The 25,570-nt window shown below is 41.8% G+C and overlaps 1 protein-coding gene across 1 annotated transcript in view; it reads right to left on the bottom strand.

The window, feature by feature from the left end:
- MTCL1 (microtubule crosslinking factor 1) overlaps positions 1-25,570 on the bottom strand; it is a 198,762-nt gene that overhangs the window by 71,319 nt on the left and 101,873 nt on the right. The window contains exons 4-6 of the mRNA XM_065399251.1: positions 21,906-21,965; positions 9,826-11,151; positions 8,746-8,901 (exon numbers count right to left, since the gene is read on the bottom strand). Coding sequence (XP_065255323.1) covers positions 8,746-8,901; positions 9,826-11,151; positions 21,906-21,965 — 1,542 coding nt within the window. The remainder of the gene's footprint in view (positions 1-8,745; positions 8,902-9,825; positions 11,152-21,905; positions 21,966-25,570) is intronic.

Below are 25,570 nucleotides of genomic sequence, written 5' to 3'. Positions count from 1 at the left end.
TAGATCTACTTACCACAGTGTTTTCACTGCGGTAAGTAAGTCGACAGCTGACACTCTCCCGTCGACTCAGCTTATGCTTCTCGTTCTGGTGGAGTACCAGAGTCGACGGGAGAGCGCTCAGCAGTCGATTTATCACGTCTATACTAGAGACTCAATAAATCTACCCCCTCTGGATCAATCACTGCCTGCCGATCCAGCAGGTAGTGTAGACAAGCCTTCAGGCTCAAAATTACTTATGTTCCATACCAATTTGGTGTCCCCTTCAAATTTTATTAACAACAATTATTTCAGTCATGAAGCTAACTAATAACAGATTTAGTTATTTACACCAAAAAAATTAATCTCACAGCATTTACTTTCCTGCACTAATCATTTTTGTCTCTCTCATTTTGGGTCTTTGCCACACATTTAGGTCTTGGCTATTTCCCAGTTATGGATCTGACAGTCAAACTCAGTTTTCTTCTCACATGTAACAGTAACTTGATATGGAAAACTTTGCAACACAAAAAGAAAGTTACCTGTCAGAGCAGAAACAGGACTATTTGAGGCCTGAAAGGGTGCATTCTAACTTTTTATCAGTCAATTAAAGCTACCATACACACTCTCTCTGGGCCAACTGGTTCCTTCTTTAATTGGTACTATGCTGTATAATTGACTTGTGCACATGTCTGTTCTATGCCTGAAAAGAGAGATTTTTAATAGAGCTGGGGGAATGAACTGATTTTTTCAGTTCTCTGGCAGTTGTGAAAAAAAAATAGAAATAAAAATTTCAGTTTGGCTAACAATCAAAAAATTGCAAACAATTTCGGTGAATTGAAAAAATCTATTTAGGGTAAAATGGAACATGTTTTGTTTGACCCCAAACAGACTTTTTCAATCATTTTTAAAGGTCTAGATTTACAAAATGGGAGGGAGGAGGAGCAGGTAGTGATACACTCCTTGTAACTTTAGCCCAGTGGTCAAAGCACTCATCTGGGCTGAAGGAAACCCAGGTTCAAATCTCTTCTTCAGGACGATTGAGGTAGTGCCCTGACCACTTGGCTAAAAGTTATAAAAAGGGTACTATCACCATCACCACCACCACCTCCTTCTCCTCCAGCCATTTTGTGAATGGCATGTAAGTCTTGAAACTATTAGGTGAATTCATGTCAAATTTGCAAAGAATTTGGGTTTGACCAAACCTGCATTTTTCAGCGAATAAAGTGCTGGTCTGAAAAGTTTAGCCCTGCTCTAATTTTTAACCCCTTATCCCATATACAGAAACTGACCAATGTAAAGTTATCATATTATCTACCATGTCTAATTTTTCTTGTGCATTAATACTTCTACAAACATTTTCACTACGTAAGCCCAAATTCTGGTGTTGGAAGTAGGTGGGAAACCACTGATTTCAATCGGAGCTGCATACATATCCAAGGGCAGATTTTCTTTTCGTTTTAAACTCAGGAGCTGGTTATATAATCTTTAAAATTCTTTGACGACTAATCTCTTCTTGGTGTGCAGGAGTTATATCAAATCAGTTTCCCCATGCAGCAAGAGAAAGATGTTTTTCTTTAGTGATCTTTGTGTTCTTGCTCTGTTATTCTAATTAGCATTCTTTTAGAATACAATTTATGAAAATCAATGCATCAGGCCAATTCATGTGCAATTTCAGAAAAGCATGTTGCCTGCTTCATTAATTTGAGATTATCCAAAGCCATGTGATGTCTTAGCAGCAATTTTATCTGGTGAAAACAACTATTCTACAGGTAATTCTTTATTGCCAATAATAATCATTAAAAAACCCCTCCCATATGGTTAGGAAATGGCAATAGCAGGATTTATCTACAAAAGTAGATATTTCAAAATACATTTGATTTTTATATCACTCTCTCTACAGTAATGTCATGTTTAGGGAGTTAGAAAGATACTGTTTGTCTTGCAGTTAATGAAATTGGAAGCTGAAAATCCTTACACTTGTATTTTGTTTGTCTTTTTCCCAACATGACTTTACTTATTTGATATATCAATAAAAATGGTAACTTGCTAGAAGGAGTCGATGCTCTGTTCTTCACTAGTGTTAATGGGAGTTACATAGCTACATACACATCAAGAGTACACCATGCCCGCAAAATGGGACAAGAAAAAAACCCCCAATCTCTTATGCCATTTATCGATAAGATGGCAGCATGAGTGGGAACCTTGAGAGTATGAAATATGTAATAATAGTTGGAACTACTGGTGAAAGACTGAATGCACTGTCAGAGGTGATGTAGTTTTATAAGCACTTTAAAAGGTTTAAATCTTTTCTCCTGCAATTAGCCTGCTTCTGCCTTATTATGGAGGATGAATTTTTAAAGCAATAAATTGCATGTGCTCTAATGTAATTTAGTAGACACATGAAGAATTGCACAGCTTTTCATCACTTTGAAACTCAAAGTTTCTTCATATTTTTTATTTATGTTATAAACATTGGGCTTAGTTCTGATAAGTGGCAAGAACTCAGATTAACTTCAGTGGGGAATGGGGCTGCTCAGCCCGGTGATTGTACTTTGAATAATGAATATGAAAATATTTATCTTTTCTGTCTGTTTGTGTATGCAATTTTACACGCATGGTACAGTGTCTGCAATTCTGCATGCTCATCTTTGCAAATCAGGCCCCTGACAGAACTACAGTATTGTGGTACACCTCTACCCCGATATAATGCGACCCGATATAACACGAATTCAGATATAACGTGGTAAAGCAGTGCTCCGGGGGGGGGGGGGGGCGGCGCGGGGAGAGGCGGGACTGCGCACTCCAGCGGATCAAAGCAAGTTCGATATAACGCGGTTTCACCTATAAGGCGGTAAGATTTTTTGGCTCCCGAGGACAGCGTTATATCAGAGTAGAGGTGTATTTATAGATGTCATCTGTGGATTTGTTTTTGCAAGCAGCATTGCTACAGCACTGGGAGACAATTATAGACATAAGATTTTCTGTTAACTTCCATTATCTCTCCCTCTTATTAATGCATTTGCTACAACTGGGACAGAAACCACTAGGCACAAATTCCATTTACCATGGTGTCCCAGATAAGACATCCACTGAATAACACTAACTTTATATATGTCAGGACACAAACTCACTAAAATAAAAACACACAAACACAACACAACATGAACTACAATCTAGCGTTACTCCACCACAGCACCACTGAACAGCACACTACATTTGCACCTTGACAATGATTTAAAATTTTCAGTGAACCCAAATTACATTTTCCAAAGTGCTTCAGTTCTTGTCGCCTTTGCAGGCCAGTTCCAAAGCTCTGCTGCTGACACACTGAACACCCCTCTCACCTGTTTTCACTCCAGAAGACGCTAATCCATACTGATTCCCTTACCTCAAGCGCACATTTAAACAAATATCAGCCACACAGCCAGGGTTTTGTCTAAATATTATTCGTTGCACTAAAATCTCTTTGCTCCCCCCTCAAAGGCCTGCCTCTTGTCAGCTCCAGTCTATTATTCTTGTGATAGAGCCCTATGGTTCTGTGATGACTTGCTTTACACATTTATCACACTCCGCAAAAGCAAGAAGTTTGCAGAAATTGGTATCTGATGATAAGCCACCCCAAGACCATCCACCTAATCCCTTTTTACTGGACCACAATCAAAACCAACCTGACTAAAATTAAAACATCTGATTGTTCCCCCCCCCCCCTTTGTTGAATCTGTTCTTGAAGGCTTTTTAAGCATATCCAATTTGATTCTTATGAATTAGAAACCAGCCTACATGCAAGAATTATGAGTATCACATTTCATAGACTACTTGTTTTAGTCATTTTTCAATTCAGAGGCAGCAAAATGAGGATTGTAGATGTGGATGGCTTTCCGCCCCTTCCTCTGAGGAAGCTAAACAATAAACATTTCATATGTGTATTATGTCCCTTTAGTATTTGGACCCCACAATAAATACATTCCAAAATGGCCAAACTTACATTTGAAATTTGAATGTTGCAAGTAACAATAAGCTAAATTTCACAGCAATTTCTCATGCATTACACATTGCTTTTGCATATGATACACAAATTCTCAAAGGTTACAGCCTAAATTGCACCCCAAAAATTAGTGTGTATACCACATTAATGGTGAAAATAGGTAATTGTGCAGTTATCCACTTGGTATTTGCTTGCACAAAGAATGCCAGATTTTATTAAAACATGTAAGCCAAAGCCTTTGAAAATCTGGACCATTATTTGGAAAGTACACAAAGTCCTAATGAGTTCACTTAGACTTTGGATATTAAGATTTACATCATAATGGGTCTTTCAGGCCATTATACTGTCAATCAGTAGTGATATTTTACATAGAACAAAAGAATACTATGTATCAAAGTGCACCATTCTTACTACCCCTAATCCTAGTGAGAAGGAATATTGTCAGTAATCTAGTACCAATTTGTCATTCTGCTTCCCACAATTTTGAAAAGTGATGGGTACGTTTTCTATTTTATGACTTTTTGTTCAGTACAAATAATATGCAATGCATGAAGACAGAATACTATACCAGTGTAAAAAGGGAATGATGTGTAAAATTTCAGCACATGGTTGGGATACATTGTAAACGTCATATTACTGAAAAGCCCTCAAATGGATTTACAAAAATTGCCTTAAAGGAATGCAAAGAGACTATCTGAAACAAACAAAAACAGGACAGTCGGCATAAAAGCTACAATTCTGTCCTGATGTGGCCAGATATCATAGCTCTCTCTGATCATACAGAAGATCCCATGTAGATACAAAGTAGGAATTAAGGATGAAGTGACACATTTTACTTGAAAATACCTATAATTGGTTGATTTAATTTCAATCCATAAATTAGTTTAATATAGCTGCTTACATTTAATATGCGGACAGTAAATAGCAAAACTAGATAAAGCAATTTTCACTAGCCCATTCTAAAATCTAAGTGTAAAACATCTTTTATTGTTACCCTTTACTACTAGAACTTGGTGAAAACTTTTTTCATGAAAAGCTACCCAAAAAGATTTTGTAAAGGATTCTGCCTTGGTTATGGCTTTAGTGTTCACTTCTTGCAAACATGTGAGAGGCAAAAATTTCCTGTCATGTTTGGTCACAGAAAGTACGTGCAAAGAATATGAAAGTTGTATATGTGAGTAATCACAAAATCCAAATTTAAAATTTATGCTTGACTATTTGTGCCAGAAGTGCTTATGCACTCATTCAGCTGAGAAACAGAAGCAATACCATGTGGTTTATTTGCCTAACCTTAGTTAAGCAATACAACTTGACTTTTAGAACATCAAGTATCAAATGCTCACAGCAAACTGTTCGTGACCAATCCAAAGATTAAAAAAAATTGAGGAAAAATTGTCTACTACATTTGAAAAAAATATGAGGAAATTGCATTCTGCTTATAGATATTCCACTAACAGAAAAAGAGATGAAATTTATCAGATGAAATATTTGTCAATTTTCACTGATCTGTATAGGTTGCCATAGCAATCTTTGATCTATGCTATGCATTTGCTTCTTAAAGTATTGTGCTACTTTCTCTAATCCCTCTGCCTCTTTTACTGATAACAATTCTTGTTTACTCACTTGATTTCCCTCTGGATTTTACAGAACCAGTTCTCCCACACACCATAACAGAGCTCAAACCATGAGTAATGTATTGAATATTCACCTCAGTGGGCGCCGGCCTCCTCCCGACTGCCAAAGCAATTAAATTACTTGTTTTCAGCAAGAAAACAAAGTCCCATTCTTAAGACAATTTCAAGAAATAATTTCCATTGGATTGTGAATCTAACCCAAGTCTTTAATATGCAAAGACATTCTAATAATACTGTTACACTAACAACAGCAGTGTAAAGACCAAACAAAGGCAGATGTTTACAGTTAGGCTACAGGGCGGTTCAGGCATAAGGCAGTCTTCATCTATTGTATTTAATCAAACAATTAGGCTCCCACAATGCTTATTTTTCAAATAGTTTATACAGGAGAAATGGGTAAATGGAAGCTGCTCATGGGAAACGTTCCCTTTAAAATTGGGCTTGGAAAAAAATGGACTTGCTTGCTTACAAAAGAATTGTTTGCATAACTGAAACATATCTATCTCTTTGAAAGGCCATACACAGTAAGAAGAAAGCTAATCATTATCACCTACTGGAGCTGTGTGAAAATTTTCATTCCTGAAACAAAACTAGGTAGAAGTTTACTTTTTGATATTTCTGCTTTTGGGCATGAATTTTCATCTCTATTCTTTACAATGACAAAAATAACTTTTTGCATTTGAAAACTATGTTTTCTGCTCATTCACCTGGCAAAAAAATAGGTGACTTAGTACTTCTGGATTTTGCAAACTCTGTCTCAAAGAAAATAAATTTAAGAATGGAAAAGCAAAAGCAATTTAAAAAAATCATTTGGGGAACTTTATGCTTCATTTGGTTCCCATTTTATGTTTTCATAGACCTCAAGGCCAGAAGGAAACATTAGATTATCTAGGCTGACTTCCTGTATAACTGGTTTCATCCAGTTATCCTGTATTGAACCAATAACTATGTAGATGCCCAGCTCCAAGGTGGAATACTGGATGATCTTCATGGCATTTCAAACCACCGGTATTCCCAATCATTTCAACATATGACAGTGTAAATGTAATGTTCCCTGTAGCTTCAATAAATTGTATTTAAACAAGTGTGCTTGTCACTATTGCCTTCTTACCTCGGTCCCTTTTATGTGTGTTCCATCCACACTCGCCTCTCCAGCACAGTTGGATCTCGAGTGGATATTCTTGTACCTTCAGTTATAGCTACCTGCTTTTGTGTGCCAGGCTAAGGTCTCCTTGATGTGAAAACTACTCCCACCATCTGCTCAGCTTTTGACAGTTTACTTTAGGTAACATCTCATTTTGGTAGATGGCAAACCGTTTGTGCCAAAATTACACAAGTCATGTAGCTTGATAAATATAGGGTTTATAATACAAAGAGAAGGTTAAAATCAGGCAGCAGGGAACTACTAATGGTAAGAGTGTTTAAACAGAAAGATTTTAAACATTAACTCAAGTCATTTTCTGATCCATACTTGCTGAAATTCTCACTAGGGACAATTGTTCCAGATGTGTATTGAATGAAAGGACTCAACTCCCTCATCTTCCAGTTTTCCACATCTAAGGAGAAAGTTTGACTCCCAACCACTGACTTACTGTTATTTATGTTTTAGCAGATATCTGATTTGAAGTTTACCTTTGATGGGTAAAGAGGGAGAGGCAGTAAATTAAATACTACTTATGCTACCACCATCAACTGCTGGCAAGAAGGTAAAAAAAAAAAAAAAAAAGTTACCTGTGCTCAGTGAAGGAGAGCCACTCTGCCTTTGAAATTCAGGATGGAATTGATCTGTTTGGCCACCAGCCAGTGAGGAGCATGCCGCCCCTCCCCGGCTCCGCCTCTGATCTCTAGTGCCTATTGTCTGTTCATCACAATTACCAGCTCTCACAGCCAGCATCTTCCTTCTTCCAGACTGAATTATCTGCTTCTTGTATATTTTAAGGTCTTTATCTACATGGAGCTTCAGAATTAAAGAACCATGTTTAAACTCAGCTCCCTTTAACGACTTCTTATTTCCATTTAAACCAGTTTCTGGGTTTGGCAGGCCAGTGTGAATGGGGCTAATCTGTAGAACAATGTTTAAATGCCACTTGCTAGTCTAGGTAAGGAGATTGACTAGACAGTACAAAAAAAGCAGAAACCATGTTGTAGCCCAGTGGTTCTCAACCAGGAGTCTGGGACCCCCTGAAGGGCCACAAGCAGGTTTCAAGAGGTCCGTCAAGCAGGGTCAGCATCAGACCCATGGGGCCCCAGGGCAGAAAGCCGAAGCCCCACCGCATGGGGCTGAAACCTGAGGCCCTGAGCCCCACCACCTGGGGCTGAAGCCAAAGCCTGAGCAGCTTAGCTTCATGGGGCTCCCACTGGCAGGGGCCCCAAGCAATTTCCCTGTTTGCTACCCCCTAAAGCCGGCCCTGGCTTTTATATGCAGAAAATCAGTTACTGTGGCACAGGTGGGCCGTGGAGTTTTTATAGCATGTTGGGGGGTCCTCAGAAAGAAAAAGGTTGAGAACCCCTGTTGTAGCCAATCTGTGTTTATACCAAATCAGTGTAAGCTATATTTTAACCTGGTACAGCAAAGCATGCCTTGAGCCTCTGAGTGGGGGAGATTTTAAAATAAAAATGTGTTAGCTTTTATATTTGACAAATATAGAAGTATGTCAGACCGACAGCATCTGATAATTCTGTTTAAATAATTTTTTTGAGACTGTATGCTGTCCTGCTGCCTGTTGGGAATTACAGTGCTGTGCACTATACAGCCCCATCCCGGGCATCTCTAGCCTTCAAAAAATTTAAAATCCAAGATAAAACCTGGGGGCACGGAAGCACAAGATACACCATCTCCCTCAAGGGCACAAAGTCCCTTCCAGAGAGCATATTGTATTTTATTTTATTTGGGCCTGGAGCCAAACGTTATTCTTCCACCAGGCCAGGCTACTGGGAGCAGTGTGATAAGCCCCAAAACAAGAGTGCATTTGCTTGTTAAAGGGAGCGTTTATGAATATTTAAATATGTTTGCTGAAAACGTCACAGCAAAGTTGCAGTGTTTCACCTAGCTTGTTCACCCTCCCTCCCCCGCCACTTCTGGGGCTGAAACTTATATCCCCTCCAAGGCAGCAGGAGGCAGTTAGTAGAATGGGCTGCTGTGCTGACCTCTAGACTGAAACAGCCCTTGTCGCCTGGCCTGTAGAGTTTAATGTCTCCATCAGCTCTGCGGTGTGGCTCGGTGGTGGCTCGGTGGTGGTGAATCTCTTGCTCCTCTCCACGATCTTGGCTGAGCTGCCACTCCATCTGATCCCTCAGTTTGGACTGTTAGGTGCATGGGCGGTTTATAACAAAAACAAAGGACAGGAGGGAATAAAGAAAACAAAAATGGGTAAGGTAGACAACTGGAAAAAAAAACTACAAGACAAAGAAAAGCGTGAACAGAAAAAACAACTTAAATACAGTGGCATAAGAAAGTGAAGAGAACAAAACTAAAATGAGGATGAGCAAAATGATGGGCTGAAACATCTGAAAAGCAAAAAAGAGAAAGAGAGGAAAAAAGAATGCAAACACTGGTTATGAGGCGCATGCAATGAGGATGCATGAGTCAAACCAACAGCAAGCATACAAGTCATGAAGGATACGGGATACAAGGCTCTTCCTTCCTTACTTGTGCTGTGCAGAAAAGCTATATCCAGTGTGGCAGTTGAGACATGCGCCCATTGGCAACGCTTTACGAAAGGCAGTCCTTCGCTGGCTAGTGCTTCTCACTCGCCCCTCGGTTATGTGAGTGAGCTGTAAGCAGGCTTTTCAAAAAACATCACTTAGAAATTTTATTTAATTTTGTTTTTTTGGCAAGGCTTTTGAGAACACACCTCATTCTTTTAAAAGAGAGCACAATAAAGAACTCTATACAGTCATTAGCAAGGCTTCTAATTGCTTTTGACAGGAAAATTTACTTTGGATTTTTTAACTAATCACATCTTCATCAGGAAATGTTGCTGCTACAGACAACAAAAACCCCAGATACCTATTGCTTTCATCGGATTAGCCTTTTTACCATGAGGAACCGCCTCTGAACCAAAGTAGTTGAGCATACAAACATTAAAAAGGGTTTGTTTTACATTTTAGACGGTAATACACTGCCAATTTGAAATCATAAAGCAGCTGTGTGGGAAATTAGCTCTAGAGTAGCAATGCCAGCGAGAAACAATAAGCAGAGGGAAAGCAAAGAAGAAGCCCACTTACCTGGAAGTCTGTAATTAACTCCTTTCCTAGGTTACCAATGGGTGAGTCTCGAGACATGGATGTCATTGTGGACAGAAAACTGGAAGACTCTGTCAGGTGGGGCAAAGGGGAGAGGTCTTCCATTTGTTCTTTGAGGCCTTCCCCGATGTGATCAACCTTCTCCAGGAAGATCTGTAGTTCTTTACGGAAAGCTTTCATCCTTGAATTGATAGTGTCCAGAAGTTCTGGTTCATTTTTATCCTCACCTCTCTCTCCATCACTTTTGAAACCCTGCTCAGAGGAGGGACTGCTGGTGATGTGCACCTTGGCATCATAAATTAAACTATCAGTGTCAGTGATGAGACGGAGCACTGTCCTTTCAAGCCGTTCAGCCTCTCGTTTGATGTTAATTAAAGACTCAGTGTCCTCTTTCACTCTCATTAACTCAGTAGAACAGAGGTCGCTAACTTCTGATGGCTTACCACTCTCAAAACCTGACGTCTTCTCATAAACTTCTTCTGAGTCACTCTCGCCCCCAATGGGTCCTTCTCTCTTTGGCTCAGTTGGGCGGCCCTCTTCACTGTCACTCTCTTTCTTTCCTGCATCACTCTCAGCATCACTGTCCCTGGGACTTGAAGTGCGCAGCCCTAGGTGAGAGACAAGATCATAGCGCTGCACATTGGACATCAACACACGATTCTCATACTGGAGTTTCATCACTTTTCCACTCAGTTCATTGATTTGCATCCTCGCTGATTTCAACTCCTCTTGTAGGGATCCACTGCATTTAGAGGCACCATCATCCAGCCAGCTGGACTCCTGACTGGGCTCAAACTTGAATTTGTTCAGTTCATTGGTTAGTTGTTTGTTGTGATCCTCAATCTCAGAGATCGATCTCCTCAACAGCTCCGCCTCTTCTTCAACAAACTGCAAGTGACGGCGCAGCTCTGTTGCCGACTCCATGGAGTCACCGTATGGCGAGGTAGGAATGCTTGAAATGTGGTCCCGGCTAAGACACTCTCTCTCATACTGGCATCTCATGTCCTCCATCTCAGCTTTAATACCTCTGTTCTCCACCTCCAGTTCAACTATCTTCCTGCCCAGTATGTTAGCTTCCTCTTCCACCAGTTTCAGACGAAGTTTTAGCTCAGCCTCTCTGGTGCTGGGTGGCCCTCCTGCCTCCCCGATAGGGAGTGGACTATCCACATCTCCATAGATGGACTTGTACTTCTGGAGCTCCTGTTCCAGTTCATCTTTCTCCCTCCCCAGCTTGGCCATTTTCTTACGCATTAGCACTGCTTCTTCTTTGGCAAACTGAAGCTGGCACTTCAAGTCAGCACTGTCCTCCTGCCAATAGGAAGAGCCCCCCCGCAAAAAAGAATTATTATATAATAAAGGCATAATCAATTGTTTAAGTACCAAAATCTTCACATTTTTTCCTTTGAAATTTCAAACATACATACAATTGAAAGAGAGAGAGCGAGAGCGCACGCTGTGCAAATCACAAATAAAGTTGATACATTTCACGGCTTGGGCCTGGTGAAATTAACATAGTTTCCAGATGAATAGAAAAATCATAGCATAATTGTGCTGATGTGTTTTGCAGACAACAAGGTCTTATCAAAGATTGCACAAACTTTACGAACAACAAAAAATGATTCAAATGAAACGGTGTAGTATTTTGTTTGAACTATTTCCTTTTAATTTTAATTATAAATTAGATAATTTTTAGCATGCATGAAACAGAGGCTAACTGTATGAATGAGGTTGCTTCTCATTTCTCCACTCAGTCGTCTTCTCAGCAGTGTGTCAAACATTCTGAAGTGTGTCAAACTGTGTGGTTGTTTTGCCATAATGAAAAGCATGCACTAGACTTTGACTAAAGAATCCTCACAACATTTTGTGACACAGGACATGTTTGTAAATCCTCTTGAAAATGAGAAGCACGATTGTTGTTGCTATTGTTGGGAAATAGGATGTGACCATCATGTCACCAGTGATATAAACTATGTGTGAGCCCAGCTCTCCAGAGGTGACAGTGAAAAGGAATACACTAACTCAGGTGACCATACATCCTGTTTTAGCTGGGACAGTCCCCTTTTTAAGCTCCATCCTGGACGTCATGACAAACTGGGCATTTGTCCCGTTTGCTCTTACCCTAGGAGGGTGCAGAGGAATGTTCGGGCAAGAGCAAATTGGACAAAATGCCCAGTTTGGCCAAAAGAGTTGTGACATCCATGCAGTGCTTAATTTGTAATGAAAGAGGTGCCGGGGTTCAGCTCCGGCATAAATTAAGCACTGGCTGGGGCAGCTGGAGAAAGGCGGCTGCTGGCCAGCTCCGAAGGCAGTGCTGCTTCCAGCAGCAGCGCAGAAGTAAGGGTGGCATAGTATGGTGTATTGCCACCTTTACTTCTGTGCTGCTGCTGGCAGTGGTGGCGCCTTCAGAGCTGGGCGGCCGGAGAGTGGCGGCTGTTAGCTGGGATCCCAGAGGTGCGAGGGCTATGAATTGCCAAGCCTAGAGGTGCCAGGCTCAGCCCCAGCACAAATTAAGCACTGGTTCTGTGACATTGGCTTGGGCCAACCCTGCACAGTGATGCCAGGCAGCTCATATTCTCTCAATGCAGAGAAGTGAGGAGAGGGCAGGGGAGAAGGGAAATAAGAGCAGAGTGGGTCAGGGAGAGGGACAGAGAGGAGGGGATGGAGAAAAATAGGAGGGAGAAGGACTGGGGCAGAAGGGTCATATCCACTCCCAGTGTCCCATTTTCAGTTTAGGGAAATATGGTCATCCTAGCACCTCTGTAAAATCCAAACCCAGCCCATTAGAAAACTTTCACTTTAAAGCAAGCACAGTCTCTTAAATAAGAGATTTTGTTTTGGGGATATTTTAAAACCACATCTCTAGTGTGTATTACATAGAAATAAGAGGCAAGATTAAGTAAATTTTAAGATGAACTATTCTCTTGCATTATTCACTTTTATTATTTGTCATGGAGATGTAGGTATTTGGTCTCAGAAGAGACACAGTTATCAGCATCAGTATAATTATGGAAGGCAGTCTTTGAAAGATAATCTCTTGAGGTTGTAGGTTTTGTCAACGTTGCTGGAAGCAGTGTTTTCCCCAGGAATTGAAATGGGGGGGGGGGAGATCGAATTTACAAGGGGGGAGTCAGGGCCGATGAGGAGTGAGACCATGAGGGTGAAGGTGGGCTGTATGGCACCACAGTAAAAACTGAAAAATGTTTCATGACTATTTTATTAGATTTAACTAATGTTTTAAAATCATCACACAAATTAAAGTTGGCTACTCGAGCCTTCTATGAAGCACTACATCTACATCTTTCTTGGTTTCTTGTTATAATTTTGCACAACTTTTTAATGAACTTCTTGAATGCAATGCATTCATCTTTGGTGGCTTCTCGTGTGTCCGGTACTTCCATTCCTTCAATTAATATGCTCATTAGTTAATTCACATGATCAGGCAGAAGGCGACTTCTTTCAGAACACAAAATTCTATTCAATGATGAAAAAGAACGCTCAACTGTAGCTGTTGTGACTGGGAGTAGCAAGAGATGAATTCCTACTTCTTTCAGCCCAGGAAACACAGCATAAAGATTGGGTCAAGCCACTAATGATGATAAAAAAGAAGTTGAAGTCAAATCTTCATTCATTTGTCATATGATATTCCACTCTGTGTTCAAATTCTCTATTCTGTCCTGAGCACATGGCAGCCCCATTGCTGGTAGTGCCTCACTACACTCAACTGTCTGTGTTTTATAGGACAGGGATCTGTAAAAGCTACGTAGAGGTTGAGTAGAATCTAGAAGTTGCTGCTGTCGACTTTTAAGAATCAAGTCTGTGTACTTTTTCAGTTGTCTTAACAAACACTTCTTGTCCTCTTCACTTAAGGATTCAATATAAATTCCTTCATTATTCAACTTCTTGACTGAAGTCTTTGTTTCTTCCAGTACTTTTTCAATGGATAGCTCTCTGATTGATCCAAATGTAGCTTCTGTTGCTGGTCAAAGATCTACTACTGTTATAGCAGATGCCTGGATGGCATTGTTTAATGACCCAAGTGGTTTCAACAGTAGACTTACAAGATAGAGAATGGCAATAGTCTTCTCTGAATGTAGTAGCAAAAGTAATCACCAGCCTCACTACTTAGATTCATCCCATCTTGGTAGATACTTTCCAAAGCCAGTAATAACGTCTGGAGTAATTTTAAGACAACAGCCAAGGATTGCTCATGAGAAAGCCAGAGGGTTTTCCCAGGTTGGACTAATTTGAACTTCAGTCCCAGTGTATCTTCTATATTTTCCAAGATATTCAGTCTTTTTGGACTCTTGCTGAAAAAAGAATATAACAAAGACATTAAATGTATAGCTTTTTTAATGTCTTTTGAAGAGTCTGCAGCTCATACTAGCGCTAGTTGGAGTAGATGGCCTCTACAGTGTGTATAGGAGAGATTAGGGTCACACTTTTCTCTGAGCAAAGCTTGTACTCCACCCTGTCTTCCAGAGAAGTTTGCAGCTCCATCAAATGCACAAGCAGCCATCTGATTGGGGTCCAACTGACAAGCATTTAACTCTTCTAAGATGTGGGTTGTCACAGATGCAGCCGATGTGTCTTCTATATCTTGAACATCTAGAAATGCATCTACTGGCCTACCCGTGACATCAAGATAACGTACACAATGACTTAATACTTGATGCCCATTTGCATTGGTGCATTCATCAGCCATGTATGCAAATTTTTTGAATGTGGTGAGAGAGTTCTTCACTTTTTTAACTGTTGAGTCTTTCACTGTTGCACCGCATGCTTCTAGCCAGTCAGCTGAGTTTCTTGCAGAAAGATAGTGAGCATTTGCTGGTCTTGTTCGGAACCAGTGTTCAACTTCAGGATGAACAAGTGACAATGCACTTAACATTGGCCTCCAGTTTGTAGTGTGTGGTATCTCTTGCTTAAATAGAAAGTATGATGCCACAGACATGTTTGTTCGCATGAACTGTGTTGTGTCTCCAGCATTCTTAACAGCCTCATTAACACTCACCGTTGCTGTCCTTGGTCAGTGGGGACTCAGAGTTCAGAGGTGCTTTCACATGAGTTCACCTCCCAGTTGGGGGGCAAGAAGACATCTTGCTTGTTTCTCCAGCTGCTCACTGTTCGCTCTGGCCACTGTTGGTCGTTGTGCCACCGTTCACTCCATCACTCTGTTGCCAATGGCCCTGCGCCGTCACCTTCTGCTGCCACCTGCCACTGTGACCTCTGCAAGTTGGTCTCTTGAGGTTCCACCTAGCTCTCAGTGATTTCAGCTGAGCTCTCAGTGGAGGAACCTTGCTGCTAGGGCAGACTGGGCCATCTCTTCCACAGAAACACTGTCCCACAGCAGATCTAAGCACTTAGACCTGATTATCGGTGACTTCAGCTGATGTGGTCACTTAACAAAAGGAGCCTAATCAGCTCTGTCTTTAAGCAGTGGAGAGGGGCAGGTCAAATAGTACTTGTGACTCAGTCAGACCATCAAGCAAAACACCTGTCCCCACCCTCTCTCTTGATGCCCTCAATCGGCACAGGCTAAGTACAGTTCTACTGCCCTTTACTCATACAATGAGAGTAACAACATTTCATTCCCCCCTCCCCCCGCTCACATTCAAGTGATTTGTAACCCAACCCCAGCCAAAATGTATCACTTGGTCAACACAGCTCTGTTTGCTGGATACCTAGGTAGATTAGGTGTGAATGTAAATACAATCTGGTCCTGAAGCCTTTCCCCCCAGCCACTAGCTGTCAGGGAGAGCTCAATTAGACTTTGCTTACAAATCATGATTTGAAATTATGAGGTTGGCCAACATCACCAAAATGAATGCACTGATGTCATAAAAAACAACAGCTGTATAAGGAAGCTAGTCTATGTTCATACTTTTCAAATCTATTATACTTTTTCAGATACACGTATTATATCATACACTTTATATGCTTTTAAAGTGTGTATTAATGTTTCAATTTCAATTCAAATTTCCAAACAATCACTAAATTGGCAACACTGCATGTAACAAGTTCACAAAACTGCGGGGGGAGGGGGAGATGTTGGGGAAATTCAGGGGGGGTGTAGGGAAATCCCTGGCTGGGAGGGCCATGAGGACACATGTACAAGAAGCTATGGACCCTCCATTTCGGTTTCAGCAACCCTCTGTTACAATTCACAAGTACTGTTTTTGTTACAATGCACAGTAAGTGAAACAAAGGTCAGAAGAAGAAATGCCCATTTTAATTAGTCACCCAGTTTAGATAAAAATTTGGAACAAGACTAATTAAGACTATGCAATCTGCCTGGGGGAGTTTAATTCCTAAAGTACACCTCATTACATCATCATCATCTGTTGGATTACTTACAATAATCTATCACTACCTCTGTTCAAATATACACTAATTATTTAATTTCAATTATAACAGATACAGAGTAAATTGGGCAACTATGGCCCAGTTCTGCTCCATTGAAGTCAGTGGGAGTTTTGGCACTGGCTTTCCTGGGAGCAAGATATGGTTTTTAAAAAACAGTAAGGAAGTTAACAGGCTAAGTGAGAACATGAAATATGTAAACAAAAGATTCATACACCTCCAAAAAAATCAAAGCTGCCAATCATCTCAGTGATGAGCAGGAATACCGGAATCAAACAGATCAAAACAAATACAAATTGGGTTGATTGGTTAAGACAGTGGTCATAATTGCTCTGGCACCAATACTTTGATTTTTTATAAATACGTTCAAGAAGGTATAAACTACTAACAATTATAATGAGAGTCTTTACAATAGATTCCTTATCTGTGTTAATATATTTGCATTCTCATACACAAGCACACGCACACACAGCTTCGATTGTGAAGTCTCAGATGTTTGCAAGTTGCTTGCATCTTCACTAGCAATTAGATGTTGGAAATTAAGTATCAAATTCAGCCATGACAAAAGTTTATGCAGCTCCCACTGAAATCCCTGGAAGGTTTTGCTTGCTTTGGCTAAATCTGGCTTTAAGAGTAAAACATCTTTATTCGGTGCTGCAGTATGGGGTTTTGTACTCTAAAGAATGCATTGTTTTTCTTTTTTGTTCTGACAATAAGTTTATCATCACCATTATAGACTTTACTTTTAAGAACAGTTATGTCTAGATCAGTGCTGGATTCATCTGTAAGGAAATTAAGAACAGTTATTTGTATTCTTGAGAACATATAAAATAAAATTTAGACAAGTCCCACATTTTTTTTAAACTGCCATAAATGCTCTCATATGAAATTCCCTTTATGCTTTCTTTGACATCCAATAGAATTCATCTTATTTGTCTGCTTTCTTTGGCTGCCAAGCGCAGCAATCTGTATGTTTTCCTGGAAATTCCTGTGTAATTACCCAGGTTCTTGTATCTCCCTTTTTGTTGATAACTTCATTCATACACACTGTAAAAGCAACAGTCATCACACATATCTTTTTCATTGGTGTTAGCTGTACAGGCTTGATCCTGGTCCCATTAAGGTAAAGGAGAATTTCAGACTTAATTTGCACTGGATGTCAAGCCTATAAACAATAGTCTCCTAGCTATTCTTGAGGCAACACAAGATGAATGTGTCTGCTTTTAAAAAAAAAAAGAAAGAAAAATTCTCATTGACTTCAATGGATTTTGTGCCAGGCCCTTAATGCTTGTGTCCAACTTCATTGCTCAACGCAAGTTGAATACTTCCACAGTTAAGTGTTGTTTTACCAGCAGAAAAGCACCATTGGTTATTATTCTTATAATATTATTAGTCTTTTGACTAAAGTGTTAAAGTATGATAGATAATCTTTTTCACAACTGACAAAGCAGAACAAAAAAGAAAAGAAAAGTTGTTTCCATTCAAAATCATGGGGAAAAAAGACAGATATAAGACAACAGAATTGCTGGATGTTAATCCCAACTACCAAATATGGATTCCCTTTGGAAAGGTGACATAGCTATTTCCCTAGTTCACATGCATACTAACAGAAAATCTCAATCCTTCGAGAGCTTTTCCAAGGTGATAGAATGCTCAGAACAGTGTCAGTAATGTCTATGCATGCCAGAAGTATAAAATTCCAACTCTCATGTACATGTCCCTTCAGAAGCTTTGTGTACAAGAAATATCAATAATTTCTTGACCAGCTGAAGTCAATTTTAAAGAAGTAGTATGTAGGACACCCTACACCAGGGGTCAGCAACCTTTCAGAAGTGGTGTGCCAAGTTCACTGTAATTTAAGGTTTCGCGTGCCAGTAATACATTTTAACTTTTGTAGAAGGTCTCTCTCTATGTCTATATTATATAAATAAACCATTGTTGTATTTAAAGTAAATAAGGTTTTTAAAATATTTAAGAAGCTTCATTTAAAATAAAATTAAAATGCAGATCTTTTCAATTTAGTGTGATCCTTGCCTGGGATCCTTGTCTGGGGTTCCAGCCACCAGCCCCGCTCAGCCCGCTGCCGGTCTGGGGTCCAGCCGCTGGCCCTGCTCAGCCCGCTGCCGGTCTGGGGTTCCATTCACTCAGCCGGCAGCGGGCTGAGCGGGTCGTGGCGGGCTGAGCAGGGCCGGCGGAGGGCTGAGTGGCTCAGTCCGCTGCCAGTGTGAGGTGCCGGCAGCACTCAGCCTGCTGCCGTTCTGGGGTTCCGGCTGCCAGCCCCACTCAGCCTCCTGCCGGCCTGGGTGAGCAGAACCCCAGGCTGGTAGCGGGCTGAGGGGGGCCGGCGGCCGGGATCCCGGCTGACAGGAGCTGGCGGATGGAACCCCAGACTGGCAGCAGACTGAGCAGCTCAGCCTGCTACCGGTCTGGGGTCCCGGCCACCGGCCCCACTCAGCCCGCTGCCTGTCTGGGTGAATGGAACCCCAGACCAGCAGCGGCTGAGCAGGGCCAGCGGCTGGACCCCAGACCGGCAGCGGGCTGAGCAGGGCTGGTGGCTGGAACCCCAGACAAGGATCCCAGGCCCTGCTCAGCCCACCGCCGGCCCTGCTCAGCCTGCCGCCGGCTGAGTGAATGGAACCCCAGGACGGCAGCAGGCTGAGTGGCTCAGCCCGCCGCCACTCTGGGGTTCCAGACGCCAGCTCCTGCAAGTCAGGGTCTCAGCCGCCGGCCTGCTCAGCCCGCTGCCAGCCTGGGGTTCCCTGGGGGTCCCCAGGCCAGCAGCGGGCGCTGAGTGGGGCTGGCGGCCGGGACCCCGGCTGGCAACGGGGCAGCAGCCGGAACCCCAGAGTGGCGGTGGGCTGAGCCGCTCAGCCCGCCGCCATGTGCCATCAAAAATCGGCTCGCGAGCCACTGGGAGCTGTGGGCGGCTGTGCTTGTGGACAGTCGATGTAAACAAACTGTCTTGTGGTCCAGCAGTGGATTACCCTGATGGGCCCCAGGTTGCCCACCACTGGTGTCAATTCTGTCATGAGATTGAGGATCTGATCAAAAATTCCAAAATATGGTATTTCTTTTGCTGGCAAGCAGACACAAAGAGAAATAGTGACAAACTACTATCTCCTCACCACCACCTGCTCAAGGGTATTGCCAGGCAGAAGATGGTTAAGCATTTATTGCATTGGAAGTCTGACGACAAGGTACCATTGCTAGTACCCAAGCAGCTGTCTGAGTGCCAACCCTCCTACCTTGTGCTGTTTCCTTTGTGTTTTGATTGCTGCCTGGCATTTCCCAAGTAGCTCCATTCTGTAGCTTTGCTGAATAGAAACTTTTTTCTTCAATACACTTAATGGTGGAGAAGCACTACTAAAAGACTTGTTTTGTTTTCCCTTTATTTCAAAATAATTTTACAGGGTATTTACTGGGTCTGGATAGAACAGTTCTGCATATTTTCCCACTGTGAACACACAGTAGGTGAGAAATTGGTCCTGATGTAGTCTATGAATATTTAAGTCCACAGATCGCATCAAGCTACTATTAGAATCTAAATTCATGGTCACCTTTGCTTGCAAAACCAGTCCAGAAAAGAGTGGACATGAGACATAAAGAGTCACTTTGTGATCTTGGACAAGTCACTTAGGTCCAGATTCTCAAAAGGTATTTAGGCAACTAACTCCCACTTATTTCAATGAGGATACCTTTGAGGATCTGGGCTTTAGGCTCTCTGTGACTACAATGTGGGGATTATAATATTTTCTTACCTATCCCACACCAAGGTGATGTGAAAGTGAGTTGGTCAATGTTTGTAAAGCTCTTTATAAAGGCATAGGATCAAATTCTGACTGCTCTTGGGGCATTGCGGGGGGGGGGGGGGGGGGGGGGCTGGGGCTGGGAGCATAAGGAATCCTCTGTTTGTGAACCTGCTTGCTTTCCCTGAGTGCATGGAAAAAGAATGTTTGTGCTGCCAGCTGCACCAGACAACCTGAAGTGGGCATGACCAAGCCCTCGCTTATAATCATTTATATAAACCCAATAGTTTGCCAGGTGCTTTACAGACAGGTAGAAAAAAACCCGGCCCCAAATAACTGATCATTTAAATAATCATCCTCATCACAGGCATTGCTGTGGCGGGGGAGGAGCGGGGGCACATGGGGTCATGTGCTCCCCCCTCCCAGATTTCTGCCAGGTTGGGAGTTGGGCTGAGCGCAGCTCAGGGGGATGTGCCCAAGAAAGCTCCCGCTGAGCTCCACTAAGAGACGCCCAGAGCAGGGAAGAGAGATGAGGCTGACAGCACAGCTCTGCCAGAAAGGATGCGGCAAAGCCCTCTGAGTCCCATCCCTTCCTTGCCTGCAGCTGCAGTTACCTGCTTGGCAGTTGGTGTCCGGTCTGCACCGAGCCTGCAGCGGGGAGGCGATGGGAGAAGTAAGTGGGGAAGGAGATGTGAAGGGAGAGGAGGCAAGGTGGTGCCGGCTTGAAGCGGGTGTGGGAGCTGCAGGGGGAGTGGGACAGGGGCTATAGGCAACGTATGGAGCGATCACGTGCCCCCTGACCTTTAAATTTTGCCCCCCCCATCAAGTAGAGACCGGTAGTCTCTGCTCATCAGCTGGCCATTTGGGAGGAGAGTACATTGCACCCTTTCAAAGGCTGCTTCCGATGAATTCCTACGTTTGTTCCCTAGAGGCGGCATTGTGTCTGCCTGTGTTCTCTGCAGGTCGGGTGCTTCCAGATACCACTGGTGCAGTAAATCTCCCTTCCCCATCTTACCCATGCCGCAGGGGCTGGTGATGACATAAAGTGCTAAGTGTTGTATTATTATTACAAATCAATGGATGTTAAGATTCCATCAACTTAGAAAAAAACTATAAGGATGAAATCACATTAATATATTCAGTTTGCAGATGGGGGCTGAGGGGAACTGGAGAGAAAAACCGGGAGGTACAATCTCTCTCTCTCTCCAACAGAGCTGTGATGCTGCTATTGACTCCTCTTCACAGTGATCTGAAACCCTACCCTCATCTCAGCGTTATTAACTAGCTAATGGAATGGAGACCAGAAAAGACTTCAACCACTGCAGTCAGCACAAAAAGGAAAGGAATCCGGGCCGACTGCTTTCCTGGGGAGAATCAGCCTATGGAAATTCAATAAAATCAGCATTCAAGTGGGGAGGGCAGATAGCACAGCCTCTTTATTTTAACTGAGCTAGAGGAAGCAAATATTTTTAAGTTCACATGCTGTTCACCTCACATGAGAAATCAAACCTTGGGCTCTGACACCAGAACACATTAGGTGTTGTTTCAGTGTGTGAACTCCATCTGGTGCCATGATGCTCATTAGCACAAAAACTTTGGCACCATGTATAAATTTAGTTAGTCCCTGAGCTATGATCCAATTACTTTATGAGGCAAGGTGATTTTCTTTTCCTGAAAAAAAACGTTAGCCTGAGTCTAGATACCAGAGATGAGAATAAAACTGAAGAGCTGCAGAGTTTAAAAATCAAATTCACGTCCTAAATTGCTTCTAAATTATCTGAAGTGCCACAAGTACTCCTGTTATTTTTGTGAAATGTCTCAGTGGATTTAAGTCTAATCAGGTCTGTTTGACATTTTTGGTGGTTCTGTCAACACCCAGTAAAGAGAGACTTTTAGTTTTCCCCATTTAATTGTCACATGATTATGAAAATCATCACACATTCTTGAAAATGGTACCTGGGTGAATGTCTTCTTTTCTTTGTGCATTTCCCGGCTGCCTCTTCTCTTCAGTGAGCTCTGAAACAGATACAAGTAATTCCCGATTATTGACTAGTTGCACCCAAACCCCCGCAGTTGGCAGAGACCACCACCTTCATAAAACTGACACAGTAAGAAAATCAGACTCTTTTCTATTAGCTTTTGCTAATCAAAGCCATTTACAGTAAAATGCAATTGCAGTAGTTAAAAGTTCACCAAGGAAGGAAGTCTGTTCCCCGTCCCCCCAACTTGTGGCAAAACCTGCTTTCTGCAGAAGTGATTTATGTTTGATTGATCTGGGAGAAATCCAAGAATGTTACTCACAGTGGATATGAAACATATTTTGGAAACAGTGCAGAAAAGTAGTGTAGGAAAAGGGAAGACTACGTATGTGTAAGCAACACAGCCTAATCCTTGCCTGTCGCATACACGGAAGTGCTTGATTAAAGGCAGCCTAGTAGCTGCCTCACTTGAGTACTGAATTTATTTTGCAAGTTAGATTAAAAACTTTACAGCTTTATTCATTTTTGAATATCATTTCACAGGCAATTGCTTTTACACCTAGGACCCAGAAATGAAACAATTACCACTGTTTCAAGTTTCAACAGTCTTCAGCCATCCAAAGGAAAAGGAATAGTTTTTTTCTTATATGTTTACAGCAGGTGTCAAAGTCATTAGTTCTGTTTATCTGAATTTTCTATTTTAGGGCTAAAGTCAACGGGTGTAAGTGAATGGCATCCACTTACATGAAGCTGGAATTTGGCTTCGGTAGGTTAAAGTTTGGAAGAGAAATGATAATATCCATTATTAGGCAAAGAAGCTGGCAGGCTACAAATCTACAGAGTAGCCTGGATTCAAAACTGACCATCTTGCTTCTTGTATTCCAACCACTTATAACATTCCAAGAAGAAGCACCCTCCTCACCCACCCTCCTCATCAGTCCATGGCTGAGCTTTCAGACTCCTCCCATCTCCCAAATCTAGCTACTTTAGGCTACTTCCCTCTACTACTGCCTTTAATGGCTTGCTCCATGTTTGTGTAAAAAGAAAATCTGTTGCATGTTGACCACTATAAGGAGGGAAGGGGCAGACTTTCATAGAGATAGTACTCGACAGAAAAGATTTATTTTTGTTCAATAAAATTAAATAGCCTTCAAATGAGGCCTGAAAAGGAGGATGATACTCCCTAATCATAAATCTAAGAGCACGGCAGCTTCACTACACAGGAGGATTTTATCAGGACAACTTTCATTTATTTTTGTGCAATTGTGAACAATTTCCAGCTAACACAAGCTCAGCATTGTTCCTACTGGTTTGCTCAGAGGCAAGGCTTCCTTTTGGGGCACTTGGCAGGATTGCTGCCTATAGATTATGATTGCCTTGGAGCCCAATCCTGGTGCCATTAAAGTCAATGGCAAAACCTCCATTCGGTCAAATTCTGCTCTGAACTATAGGGGATAAATCAAGTGTTACGCTCTAAGCTTCAATAGAGTTACTCCAGATTTATAACGGTGTTCAGTTAGTTCAGTAAGAACAGGTCTCTGGCTTTGCTTCTCCAGTCATGGGATTGGAGAGGAGGGAGGAACTCTACTAAATAGGTAAATCCACTCTAGTGTCTAGCTATCAGCTGGTAGACAACACATTCTGAACTCTAACTAAGGACACACAAAATGTGGGAATCCAAATAAAAGCTATCTATTGCCTCTTGGTCCCTGGCTATTGAACTGGGGTTATTTTAGCTATTAAACTACTATAGATTATAATTAATGCACTCCTAAACTAAATCCTTTGTGTGTTATAAACAGCAAAACTATTTAAAACCTACTCATACACTACCATATGTACAAGATATTCTACAATTTGTATTTTTAGATGTTCAGGGAGTTAATCTGCTTTCCAGCTTAATGCAATGATTTCCTATAGCTAACATGAAGTCATGCTAGGATAAAAGATCCTCTGCAAACAAATATATTTTACAAAAATATTTTAAAATATCAAAATTATTATTTGAAAACTTTTCACATGTCCATCAAGGATAACAATGCCTTTCCCCTCACCCCAACACCATCTTATTCAGGAAACACATCTACATTTGGATGAAGTCAATAGCTGGAGAGGCAATGTGGTCCAGTGAGTGGGGCTCTCCCCTAGGACTCAGGAGATGTGACTCAGGAGATTGTGACCACCATCCTGTTGTGTGACCGTATGCGAGTCACTTCACCTCTAAATGCCTCCATCTGTGTTCCCACTCGTAGGCTATTGTCACATTCTGGGATGCAATCCAGACCAGTCAGAGATTGTGTCACCGCCTGCCCCACAACCTTGGGGGTCTCACAATGCTTTGCTATTGTAGCTCCCAACCTGGGCTGCTCACAAACAGCCAACAGCCTACAGGTCACACCCTGAGTGTGTGTGTACAGCTGCAGCTCTGACTGCAGCAGCCTGTCAGCAACACACCACCCACACTCTGACTTCCACCTGCCTTGCTTTCTACTTGCAGGGTAACCCCAACAGACTCCCAGTCCTGAATTTCCCCCCAAACGTGTTCTGCACTGTCCAGCCCTCTCCTGGACAGATCAGATATTATAGGTCCGTTGCCCCTGTAGGGTCAATGTTCAACAGTCTGCTACTTTATCTAACAATTCAAGTTTAAACACAGCAATGGATTGGTTCATATTAAAAAATAAAACAAACAAAAGAACATAGCAACATTATATGTAAAGTTATGAAATTCCCCTGTATGATGTTCTTAACATCAAACTACACAGCCCAGGCAGAAGTATCCTGAAAGAAGAAATGTGTGTTCACTTCAGTTTACACAGAAGTAGTAAACAGGGTCCTTTAGACAACCAGGAGAAGAGATGGCAGGAGACAAAGCAAATTTGAATTTCAGCAAAAACAGGTGAGAGGAAAGAAACTAAGTGCAAAACTAAGTGTTTGGGCAACAAAATGGCAAATGAAATTTAATGTGGATAAATGTAAAGTAATGCACATTGGAAAAAATAACCCCAACTATACATACAACATGATGGGGGCTAATTTAGCTACAACGAGTCAGGAAAAAGATCTTGGCGTCATCGTGGATAGTTCTCTAAAGATGTCCACGCAGTGTGCAGAGGCGGTCAAAAAAGCAAACAGGATGTTAGGAATCATTAAAAAGGGGATAGAGAATAAGACTGAGAATATATTATTGCCCTTATATAAATCCATGGTTCGCCCACATCTCGAATACTGTGTACAGATGTGGTCTCCTCACCTCAAAAAAGATATTCTAGCACTAGAAAAGGTTCAGAAAAGAGCAACTAAAATGATTAAGGGTTTAGAGAGGGTCCCATATGAGGAAAGATTAAAGAGGCTAGGACTCTTCAGTTTGGAAAAGAGAAGACTAAGGGGGGACATGATAGAGGTATATAAAATCATGAGTGATGTTGAGAAAGTGGATAAGGAAAAGTTATTTACTTATTCCCATAATACAAGAACTAGGGGTCACCAAAAGAAATTAATAGGCAGCAGGTTTAAAACAAATAAAAGGAAGTTCTTCTTCACGCAGCGCACAGTCAACTTGTGGAACTCCTTACCTGAGGAGGTTGTGAAGGCTAGGACTATAACAATGTTTAAAAGGGGACTGGATAAATTCATGGTGGC

This window comes from Emys orbicularis, chromosome 2 (assembly GCF_028017835.1).
Source record: "Emys orbicularis isolate rEmyOrb1 chromosome 2, rEmyOrb1.hap1, whole genome shotgun sequence".
Classification (NCBI taxonomy): Eukaryota; Metazoa; Chordata; order Testudines; family Emydidae; genus Emys; species Emys orbicularis.
Note: the sequence above shows the minus strand (reverse complement) of the source record. Positions and strands in the feature narration are given on the sequence as shown.